Source organism: Oryx dammah, unplaced genomic scaffold, assembly GCF_014754425.2.
Source record: "Oryx dammah isolate SB20612 unplaced genomic scaffold, SCBI_Odam_1.1 HiC_scaffold_16, whole genome shotgun sequence".
NCBI lineage: Eukaryota > Metazoa > Chordata > Mammalia > Artiodactyla > Bovidae > Oryx > Oryx dammah.
This window is the reverse complement of record NW_024070200.1, coordinates 47,739,370-47,751,999: the sequence shown is the minus strand read 5'-3', so window position 1 is coordinate 47,751,999 and position 12,630 is coordinate 47,739,370. Positions and strand designations below refer to the sequence as shown.

General features: G+C 38.2%; 1 protein-coding gene across 1 annotated transcript in view; it reads right to left on the bottom strand.

Moving 5' to 3' along the window:
* The window catches only part of LOC120875626 (AP-3 complex subunit sigma-2), a 42,278-nt gene that overhangs the window by 24,033 nt on the left and 5,615 nt on the right, over positions 1-12,630 (bottom strand). The window contains exon 4 of the mRNA XM_040257552.1: positions 6,641-6,712. Coding sequence (XP_040113486.1) covers positions 6,641-6,712 — 72 coding nt within the window. The remainder of the gene's footprint in view (positions 1-6,640; positions 6,713-12,630) is intronic.

Below are 12,630 nucleotides of genomic sequence, written 5' to 3'. Positions count from 1 at the left end.
AAATATTCTGCCACAAAATTCTCTCTCAAGCATCAGTAGAGAAGAGCCCGGGATGCAATGGGACAAAAGGCAGGCCTCAGCTCCCCTCCACTCTCTTGGGACCATTAAGAAACAGAAACACAGGTAGCCAGATATGCCACCTACCACCCTTCATAAGAACTGAAACTCAAAAACAGCCCCTCCTTCCTCACTGAAACCACACAAAACGTGTGTCCTTTACTCTTCTTCTAGTTTTTGAGACAGAAATCAGGATATCTCCTTCAAACATCACTGGTGTAGAGGGTGTTAATGAGCTTTCTTATCACAGCCTCTGTTCTCAGAAGGGACATTTAAGGAGCACCATGCATTATTACTATCTACAATCCTTTCATCTTAAGGCTCAACAGTTCATTTCAATTTTGAGCTGTCAGCATTTTCCCATTTCAGCAGCTTATACTTAGCAGAGATTTTAAATTCTATACTACAAGGTTTCTTGGGTTCAGACCTGCCCCAAAACATATGTTCCAAATCTCCTGAGACAGCCCACTGCAGACTGAAATCTATAAAAACCAGATGCACTCCCTTGACACAGCCACTAAATCATGGCTCTGATGACCAAAACTGTGAAAGCACAATTGAGTTCCAGCTTTGCTGCTGAGACAGAGGAGGCTACTCACACGACTTTCTTTGAACAAAACTCAATTCACCAAGATCAACGCCAATTCCCACTTCAGCCAGGATGTACTCGGTGGGATTTCTGAAAGCGGAAGGGAACCAACTGCCCCAGGCAAGATAAGCTCCAAATGGCACAGTCTAGAGAGCTGGGGACTATGCCAGAGGTTATGAAAACAAACTTGACTCCAACCTGCAGCACTTTAAGTCATGAAGAAATTTGTGAGGCTAGAGGCATGAGAACTCTTTATTGACACACACCTGGAGACACCTCCCACAGTGAAAGGGGCCATGCTAGATCCAGTGAGGGAGAAAAGGGCAAACACAAAGAAAAGAACAGTCTAATGAAGAAGGAAAAACATACAAAGTTACATAAACTAAGGTACACAAATCAGAAATAGCACTACATATTGTTCACAGAGATGACAACAGGCCAGAGTAACCAGGACAATCTTTAGGGTGGTAGGACTTGAGCTGAGCTTAAAAGACAAGCTGTTTTCAGCTGTTTAAGATGTTGAAAGGCAATTTAGGCAGAGGCTCTGGAGCAGAAATTACAAAGAGATGAAGACTGATTCAGTCTGGCTAGGGCAGAAGGTATCTGGCTAGAAGTAATGGTAAGTGAGGACCAGATAGAACAGGGACAAATTGTAGAGAACCTTGCATGCCCAGCCACGGTGTCAAAGCTTGATAATGGGGGACCAAAACAGGTTTGTGATCAAGGGAGCTCGTTTAAAAGGTTTGGAGAATGAATCTAGGGGACTTTCTGTTTGTCCAGTGGTTATGACTCCATGCTTTCCACTGCAGGGGGCACTGGTTCAATCCCTCATTAGGGAACTAAGACCCCACATGGCACAAAAAAATAAATGAATAAATAAATATAAATAAATAAATGAACTGAAAACATCTAAGAAAAAAAAAAGAAAGAAAATGAATCTAATTCCAGTGTGTAGGACCAACAATAAGAGAAAATAAAGTTAGAAAATCTGACAGCCACAACTGAAATCAAGAGCTACCATAACTAAAGACAGTGCTTGACTCATAACTAAAACTAGGATCATAAAATATACATACATATAAAGGACATTACTGGGACAAATGTGGAAAATTAAACATAAACTATATATTGGATAACAGTATTTATTAATGTTAAATTTCCTGAGAGTTAATTATGTTATGGTTAATAATTAATTATGCTGTAATTAAGTACGTTAGAGAATTATGCACAACGTATTATATAACATGCTGTCTTGTCCTTAGGAGATGTCTGCTGAAGTACTTTGGGTTGAAAAGTTATAATGTCTGCAACTCTCAAATGGTTCAGGAAAAAAACAAATATATCTAGAGAGATATTAATACAAATGCAAGTGTGACAAATGGGAATAATTGGTGAATCTAAGAACAAGATATAAGAAGTACTCTATGGAAAGAAGCACAGGTTTTAGTGATTGACTGGCTGTTGGGGGCACGAGAGAAGAAGGAAAGGCTTTGCACGTACCTGACACAGAATACTGGTACTGCCACCAAAAAAGGGAAGCTAAGGGAAGAAACAGTTTTCAGGAGACACATGTTGAACCTGGCTACAGATAAGAAGGGGCAAGAAGAAACACCACACTAGAATGAAATGAGAAAGAAATGTCTTTGAGCAACTGGGACCTAAGAGGGAAGCACGAGAAGGAAACGAGTAAAGCGAGATAGGACTGACATCATAATTTACTGGTAGAAGGTGGGAAGAGATAAGAGAAAAACCAGGAGAGTTCTATGTGACAGAAACTAAGGCAGGAAAAGGATTAAGGCAGTGCTCCATGGAATGATCATCAGCATCAAATGTTGCAGAAACATTAAAGAAGGTGATGACTGGCAAGCGGAATTAGGAAATAATCAGTGAATTTTGGGTAGAAGTGAAAACCAGGCTATAGGCTCCAGAAAAAGAACAGATAAAGTAGAAATGCAAGACTGGGTATAAATCACTCACTCATTGAAGAAGTTTACCTTCAATGAAATGATGGAAATGAAATGACAGAAGGAGCAGGAGAAGCATGGGAGAGCTGTATTCTGCGAGAGACTGGGGCAATCTGGGGAAATCTGCAGTTACAGAAGAAAGAGCAAATAAAGACATCTCAGAGGTGAGCTGAAGAAGTGAGATTTATGATGCATATTAGGGACAGGAAGAGCACTTAGTTCTAGAAATGGAATGAATTAAACTTTCTTTAATACAGGAAGAAAGGGTGAGAGAAGAGGTGAAGAGAGCTGCAGTAATAAAAACAGGACATTGACAAAAATAACTTAGAAGGTGAGAAAGAAATCTCAAGCTTAGGAAGAAAAAAAAAAAAACTCCCAGGACCGCAGGAATTCAGTCATTTCTGGTCCTTACACAGGCCTCCTGACCCAGCCACCACTGCATAGAGGAATGGGGCAGCTACCCGTGACGACCCAATGCACAGTGTAAAACCATCTGAGGGGAATCCTGACTTGAGGTGGAGAGACTCGTCAATTAAGAAGAATGGCATTAAAGGTGACATTCTTATTGTCTTATGATAGATCCTTTCCCTATCTAAGTAAAAAGACCATTTTCTTCTATCAACAGAAGATATGCCTGGATTAGCAGCTGCTCTACATTGAGGGCAAAGGTGAGCTTGAAATCCCACTGAAAGAAAGCCACCTGTTGGAAGATACCTGCTGACATTATATGGCGAGTAGAGTGAGATTCGGGTTCCTTGGGTCATCACTTTTCAAAAACCTTAGGAGATATGGATAGCAATTTCCTGATGTCATAGAGCAACTAAAAATAAAACAGTTTTACAACCTGTAAAAGAAATGTGCAGCCACAGCAAAACACTGTATAGAACTCATCTGAAGATAAGACATACAAGAAAGAACAATATTTTTACGGCCTTTTATTTCCTGCAAAAGTCATGTGCAATAAAATAGATGGGACTGAGATTACTTTACTGCTTTAGCAAGTTTCCTCACAAATAATTAAAAAACAATATTAGAATAATACAGAAAAAAAAAGTGATTCCCTCAGGAGATGGAGAAAGAGCTCTTGATATATTTTAACAACTTTTCATGACAAAAAAAATTCTTAGCCTCTAAAAAGAGAAGACACTCCCTTTAACCTAATAAAGAACATTTACCTCCAAATTTACTATACTTCAAATACTATATATACAGCAAATACTGACAGGAAGAGGACTTCCCTTTGAAATCAGGATCAAAATGAGATGAGCACTATCACCACTTCTATTCAACATTACATTGGAGTTCCTAGTCAGTAGGGTTGAGCAAGAAAAAGACATGGAATGTACAGGATTGAAAAGAAATGATCAAAATGTTTACAGATAAAATATCAGAATTAGTAAGAGTCTAACATAATTCTGAATTGAACATCAACATGCAGAAATAAAGTGATTTCTATATGACGATAGCAGAAATAAAGTGATTTCTATATGACGATAGCAGCAATAAAGGGCAAAATGAATATTTGAAACATCAGTACATAAAAAAACAGGTATCTAAGAACAAATTTAATAGAAGATATGTAAAATCTCTATTGGAAAAACTGTAAAAGTTCAGAGAAACCTCAAAGACCTAAAGAAACAGATATACCATAACACGGATAAAACGATATTATAAAAAGTAAATTCTCCTCAATGTTTTATAGAGTCAATGCAATTCCAATCAAAACTCCAACAGGCATGTGTGTGTGTGTGCATGAGCACATGTGTAACTTAAAAACTGACCCTAAATTGTAAACTAAAATGCAAAGGACCCAAGCTCAACTTCCCACAGGACCCTCAACTGCCTCCTCCAAGTATATCATTCCATAGCCCCTCAGTTTTCAGGTGTTAGGCAGCTGGCATTCTGAGACAACTTCTACAGAAAGCTGGCACCCAAACACAGATTGTCTACTATCCAGGCAGTTTGTGTATCTCACTAGTAAGTTTGCTCCCTTAGCTGCCTGATAAAAAGAGAGAGCATTGTGGGGAAGGGGGAGGGTATGGGGGGAGGTGGGGGGGCACCACTCTAGCAGAGACAGGCCCTCCCCATGGGGACAACGGGAGGATGGAAGACCAGTGCCTTCTCTTCTATTGCTTGGGAATTTCCCTTCCCTGATAAAATCTATCCCTAAAATCATGATCTGAGATGTGGATCCGGCTTGGTAAGCAACAGGTGACAACTGAAAAGGAATCCACTTTGAAACCAGGTGGTAACCCCAAGGTAACACCTTATATTTCACAATTTTTTTTAATTGCTTTAAAATAATAGTAACAATAAGGCCTATGGAAGGCATTCCTCTATTCCTTCCATATTCTCAAGTCTCTTTAATCTTAACCTTTTTCCCCACTGGTACAGAAGGAAAATGGAGTTGAGCTATGCCTCTCCTTGACAGAAATTACCAGAGAGCAGCATCTTTAGCAACTGACAGTGAAAGTCACTCAGTCGTGTCTGACTCTGTAACCCCATGGACTGTAGCCTGCCAGGCTCCTCTGTCCATGGAATTCTCCAGGCAGGAACACTGGAGTGGGTAGCCATTCCCTTCTCCAGGGGATCTTCCCAACCCAGGAATCGAACTGTGGTCATCTGCATTGCAGGCGGATTCTTTACCAGCTGAGCTACCAGGGAAGCCCTGGTCTACAACAACTCTTATTAGCTGCAAAGAGGAGGGGTAAGAGGTCTCTGAAGTTTCTAAGGTTCTTTCATATGAAAATAGAGACTGACCACTTCAAAAGCATTGGTGAGCCCCGGAAGCCTTGTGAGGCTATCAGGGAGCCCCAAGTCAAGTACCTATTAATACAAAAGGAATGAGGTTCTGTGATTCTCTTGTACCAGGCTGCTCAGGGAGCCACACAGCCAAGCCAGATGCTGAGAGAGAAAACGTTACTCCATTCCAACACCCACTGCACTGGCGCAGAAAGTGCCCCAGGAAAACTCTGGGAAAGTTAACCAAGACTGAAGATTCTACTGAGATGTCAAAGTCCTCACGATGATAGTGATGGATCTAAAAATAACCTGCCTTGTCATGATGAGAACAGACTAATAAAGGATCATGGCTCAGCAATGAGCAATAGTCTCCTAAACATCTTTATCTCCCTCCAAGGGCCATGGACCATAGAGATGATAATCGGTGGGAGAAAGACCAGAGCCAAGCAAACCTAAGATGCACCCACCTCCACCAGTGAACAGCACTGGGTACAGCGTGTGCTGAGCTGGATAAAAGAAGCCCCTATCTATCCCCTTCCTGGCTATCTCCCACACGTAATTTTGCACATGAGGATGTTAGCCATGTCACTGTTGGTGCTGCTGCTAAGCTGCTTCAGTCATATCCAACTCTGTGCAACCCCACAGACGGCAGCCCACCAGGCTCCCCCGTCCCTGGGATTTTCCAGGCAAGAGTACTGGAGTGGGGTGCCATTGCCCTCTCCATGTCACTGTTAGATGCTAGCAACTCATAACTGTGGACATGTACTTTGGCCCACTTCAATTCTGCCTGGCAGGCTACAGAATATCAATCACCTGACCTCAAAATATGTTACTGATGTCTCAGTCACTATAGGAAAAATGTAAATTTCACTAAGTCAAAAACCCTTGTGTCAGAGCTTCCCTGGTGTTCCAGTGGTTAAGACTCTGTGCTTCCAGTGTAGGGAGCATGGGTTTGACCCCTGGTCAGGGAACTAAGATGCCCTGCAGAGCAGCCAAAAAAAACCCCAAAACAACTCCATGCAGTGTTTATTTCAAAGCTTCACTGTGACTGGAGTATACTCATTTCAAAATCAACATAAACCTACTTATCTCACCATTGGCCTGGTAGCCATCATTGCCCTAAACCAACAAGTCTGTCTATGAAAAATGAACCATAATACAGGCCCAGTAATAATATGTTAAAACTGGCAACAAATCTTAGCAAAGTACTCCCAAAACTATAAACCAGATGGCTACAGATGGTCAAAGTTCTTAGCTTCCCAGTAACCCTGGCTTGGGAGAGTAGTACCTTATCCATATGGAAGATCAAATCCAATTCACAAACATTCTCGAAACACTTGTCCAGAGTCTCCACGAAAACCTAGGAAACAAGGAGAAATAGATACACAATTCCTATCTTCATAAAATGTCACATGAGAAAGTAAAGGGGGCAGTCAAGATACTATTTGCCTCATGATAAATCTCAAAACCAACAAAAAACCCCAATGCACTCCAAACCACTTATCCCAATCTGAATGGGGCAACTTAGGACAGGACCACCTTGTTTTCAGTATAGCAACACAACCAGCAGACACATGTGGCTTTCTTTCCCCTTTTATAGATGCTAATTTATTAATATAAAAAAGAATAACAAAATAACTATTTATAATATGTCCTTTCCCCAAGCCGCCACTTATATATGCAAAAGAATTTTTCATTATGATGGTGTTAACAGCTCTGTCTGGCGAATTTCAATGAACATTAACTTCAAAATACTTTTCCATGAATCAACATAATTAACATGCTTAACAATTTTAATTTACCTTTAAATATAAGACTTAAACAGAAAAGTGTACAAATGATAAGGGTACAGCTGAATGAGTTCACAATGAACATACCATGTAAACACCATCCTGATACTGAAATGCAGCATTAGAGCTCCCTAGAAGCCCTCTCTCCAAAGGTAACCACCATCCTAACTCCTGCCATCAATTTAGTTTTGCCAGCCTCTGAATCCACATAAAAGGTGGGAAATTATCCTTTCCTTACATTGCTACTTACACTCAAGTTTTTCCCAACTAGCAAAGTATCATTTAAGGAATACATATCACATGATAAAACTATACAGAGAAGCAAAGCAATGATCAACTTAAAAGTCTGAAAAAGTAAATGAGAAGGCTAGAATTGAGGAGGGACATATAGGAGATTTAAGGCCCTAGCAACGTACTGTTTCTTAATTTGGGTGACAGTTTCTTCTTTAAATTGGTATTCTTCAAACTATATAGGCATGTTTTCCATATTTGTTATGTATACATGTTTCACAATAAAAATTACTTAAAAACATCAGTAATATTATTGGGATTCTGATTGGGTTTTTAGTAATTTATAAGCTGGAAGCATAGTTGATCCTTGGACAACACAGGTTTGAACAGTGTGGGTCCACTTATGCTCAGATTTTTTTCAATAGTAAGCACTATAGTACTATACAACCTCTAGTTGGTTGAATCCAAAGATGAGGAACCATGGATATGGAGGAAATGTGTACACAGAAGAACTGTGTACACAGAGGAACTGGGTATACAGGAGGGTTCACTGTAAGTTATATGCAGATTTTTAACAGCATGGAGGGTCAGCACCCCTGGCCCCTGTGTTATTCAAAGGTCAACTGTACTGACATTTTAAAAGTAACTTATGTACGTATATATATAATTTAATAATTTTCTCAAAGGCAAAGGGTATGCTTTATTAATTTATTTTGTTCTTTTATCATATTTTCAGCAGAATTTCAAAGTTTTCTCCATATAGATCTTACATTTTTACATTTATCCCTGGGTACCTGAAGGAATTTTTTGCTATCATGAGCGGGCCCCTTTTAAATTTTATGTTTTCTAACTTATTATTGCAAGGGAAAGCTACTAAGTTTTATACATTAAACCTGTATCCAGTCCCTGAATTCTACTGCTAGTTTTGTTTTCCAGTTTGTTTGGATTTTCCAGGTGGATAAGAATTTCATCTGCAACCATTACATATTCTGAAGCCTAGTAAAGCCAATCACTCATTACTGCCCTTTTCTTCTCAAAACATATTTCTCCATTTCTTGGCCATTCATTTTTCCTGATAAACTTTCTCTTCACCAAGTTCAACAAGAGCTCCTGGATTTATATTCGGTTTCCCATTTCATCTATTGCTCCCTACTGTCATCTTTGCTCTCTTCCCAGTAAGGAGAGGGCTTGTAGTTCCACTTATTTCAAGGATTCCTTTATGTTCTTCCTTTAGGATTTTTCAGTTTTATTGGACTCAATGTCAAGTATTCCATACTAAGTTAATTTCCAAACATTAAATATCCTTTGTCACTACTGTAAGTGAAATTTCTTTAATTACGAATTCTCTAGCTGCTTTCACAAGAAAGAGGAAATTCAATTTTGATAAACCGATCTCATATTCTGCCATTTTGCTCATATCATTCATTACCTGTTACAATCTCTGCTCACTTTTTTTCTTTTTTTAAGGTTTTCTAGGTACAATATCAGGCCATCTTGCAGAGATAACTTACCGCTCTCCTCCTTAACTATGTTACTTATTCATTTCTTTTTTAATCACTCATTACAAATGTTTGCTCAAATTAGAGTGAACAGTAAGAGACACCCTTTTGAAAAATGTCTGTAGATTTCTCCCCTCAGAAAACTCTGGCTCTTGGTTTTAGAACTAAAATTGGTTGTTTCTGGGTGACTGGGGTAGAGGAGAAGAAAATAAGTTTTCACTATATACTCTTGGTATACCTTTTGAATTTTGAGCCACATAAGTGTATTATTTCTTCAACAATAAACACTGAATAAACATGCACTAAATAGCCAAATATAAATACTTTCTATTCCAATTTAAGAGTACTTCAGAAAAATAATTTGGGTAATTATTTCTCTGAGCATCTACTGGATGAAATTACATTAGTTTCTACTATCTTTCTTATTGCTATAACAGAGATGTGGCTCAGATGGTAAAGAGTTCACCTGCAATGCAGGAGACCTGGGTTTGATTCCTGGGGTGGGAAGATTCCCCTGGAGGAGGAAATGGCAACCCACTCCAGTATTCTTGCCTGGAGAATCCCCATGGACAGAGGAGCCTGATGGACTACACTCCATGGGGTTGCAAAGAGTTGGACATGACTGAGCGACTAAGCACACACACAAGAATATTTCATTGTTAATCTGACTTGTATCCTTGGAATAAAGACTATTAGAACATAATGAATAATTATTTTAGTATGCAGTATTCCGGAGAGAAAAAAAATTTAGTTAGAAAAGAACATCTTACTTATAAATCAAAACAAATGCTCATACACACAGAGCCAAAACATGAAACAAAAACCCTTACACCAACAAAATATGAATGATTTAAGATCATACTGCTTGTTGATGGGAGAATCCAAAACAAGAGACAGGTCTCATGACTCCTTGCTTCAACAAATAACTGGCTAAGATTTTATTTAATGATTCTGTCCAATAGTAATATGTAATATCTGACTAATATTTTCTTTTTGAGAGGCTTTTGGATCATAACCAATCTACTCCATAAAATACACTTAAGCAGGATGACTTTTTTTAGTCTGAGTTTAAAAAATAACTAACATAATAAGAGGTTTTCTTTACTTTACTTTAACATTTTTAAAAAATCTACTGAGTCTATTAGGGAGTCAGTTTTTCATTTAACCTTTCTTATTTCATCAGGATATTAGATTCAAGGTCTTTCTGTGGACCTACTTTGGATATTTATTTTTTGGAGTCAGTTATATCAAATACATTGACATTATAACTATGTATTTCAACCTCTAAAAACATTTTGATGGTTTCTTTTTCTGACTTTTATTCTCTTTTTATTAGGATAACTATTGATTTTATTCTTTTAAAAGATCAAACCTCTTACTTCCTATTATTTTCACTTTTTATCTATCTTCCCAAATCCAATACACCCTAAGTATTTAATAAATGTCCATAATATTATAAAGTTACATTTCTCTTTGTCTTGTTAACATAGATATCTGAAGCGCATCTCCTCCAAAAACTGCATGTCAATTTAAAAAATATATTATCACTATATTTCATTTATTTTCTAATACATGTGTTACATGCACATTCCTATAGCATTCTATAGTGTAAAATACTTAACATATTGTCACAATTGAATTCTATGACACAGTATTTTGGATTTTTTTAGTTGAAATATAGTTGACATACAACATGATGTTAGCTTCAGATATACTACATAGTGATTTGACATTTGCATATATTATGATACAATCAACACAATAAGACTAGTAACCATCTGTTTCCAAACACAGTTATTGCAATATTATGGGCCACATTCCTTAAGTTGTATACTATATCCCCAGCTCATCTGTTTGACACCCAGAGGTCTGCACTCTCAGTCCTCGTTGCCTGTGCTGCCCTCCACCTCCATGCTCCATCCCTGACAAACATCCATTTGTTCTCTGCAAGTTGTTTCCATCTTTACAACCTAAGATTTCTATACCAGATGGGGGATCAATGACTCACACCCAGGTTTTCTGATTCTACATCTTGAACTCTTTCTGTTACGCCACATTGACTCTCAATACCCAATTTGACTCGGGTGTTAAGAAAGCATTTAAAATTACCACAGAGATGAGTCCCTTTTGGCTATTTCCAGTATTTACTTATACTTTTATATATGATAAGTGAATATGATACATGAACTTTTTAAACTAATACTAAATCATTTTCTGAATGTGAATGGGTAAAATATATAAATAAAATGAAAAGTTGCTATATCTAAGAATATAACTTTTTGGAAGAGTATAGTATATGTAAAATAAAAATACACATTCAAAATTTCCATTTCTTTATCCTTTAGCTTCTTTAATTTTATCTTAACAAAATATAGTTGTAAAGAAGTAAAGTTTATATTTTATAGCTAGAGTTTTCTATAATTGGTGTTATTAGGTTTTACACATGCTCTTTTTGAGTGCTTTCAACTTAAAGTGACTTGTTGAAGTCACACAAAGTCTATCCAGAATATCATGTACCAAATAATGGAATTGTCCTAATTAATGGTTCCCAGTATAGGGTCCCACATACCTCAATTTCCATGAAAGTAATGAAAACAAATCTGTAAGCCATTTCTAATTTTCAAAAAGCCTTAAAAAATCATGTTTACCTATGTCAAGACTATACGTATTAGACAAAACATCAAGTTCCTTTGTTTCAGGCTAGAATTACAAGTGAAAATATAAAGTATGTATTTTAAAATATCATTTAGTTTGATACTTGAAAAAAATTTTCAAAACATGACATGATAGTATAATTTATAATGACAAGTATTTGGTATTCATCCTTGTTGCTGGCTCCTAAAAACCTTGGAATTTCCAAAGTGATAGGGTTGCCTTGTTCTGCTAATAAGGTTAACTTTTGGAAAGCATCAAAGAATAGGGGCTGGTTGCCATGGGAACCAACTGTATGACTGGGAACTTTTGAGTCCCACTTACTGATCTCTGGGAGGGGAGAGGGGATGCAGACTCAATCAATCACCAATGGGCAATAATACAATCAATCCTGCCTATGTAAAGAGGCCTCCATAAAACCCAAAAGGTATAGGTTTCACAGTTTCTATGTTAGTAAACGTGGAGATTTGAGGAGAGTGACACGCCTCGAGAGGGCACAGAAGCTCCACGCCCTTCTTCCCCTGCCTTGTGCTATGCATCTCTTCCATCTGACTGTTCCTAAGTTATATCTTTTCACGTTAAGCTAGCAGAGAGTAAAACGTTTCTCTATAAAGTTCTGTGAGCCACTCTAGCAAATTAACTGAACCTGAGGAGGAAATCACGTGAGGAGGCAATCTTGGGCAAAGTCGATCTACAGGCTGTCAGTCAAATGCACAGGCGACAGACAACCCAAACCTGACGTCGGTGTCCATCTTCAGGTAGGTAAGTGTCAGAACTGAGTAAATTTGGGGGACCCCTGGTGAGTGTCCATGGAGAACTGAGTTACTTGCTTCAGGTGCAGGGTGGGGGGAGTATACATATAGGAGTTGGTGTCAGACTCAAAAGAAAGCCAAGGGCAGTGAGAGCTGGAGAAGCAGAGAACCTGAAAGCGCTAAGAATGGTTGAGGGCTGCTAAGGAGCTTTCTCACAGCACCACCTGGTGGACATGAAGCAATGTTTCCCAGTATCGATAAAGAGACTGACTTAAGGATCTACATACAGATCAAAAATTTTTAGCTACTACAGATTTTTAGCTACTAAAAATCCAGACCAAACTTTCTGAAGTG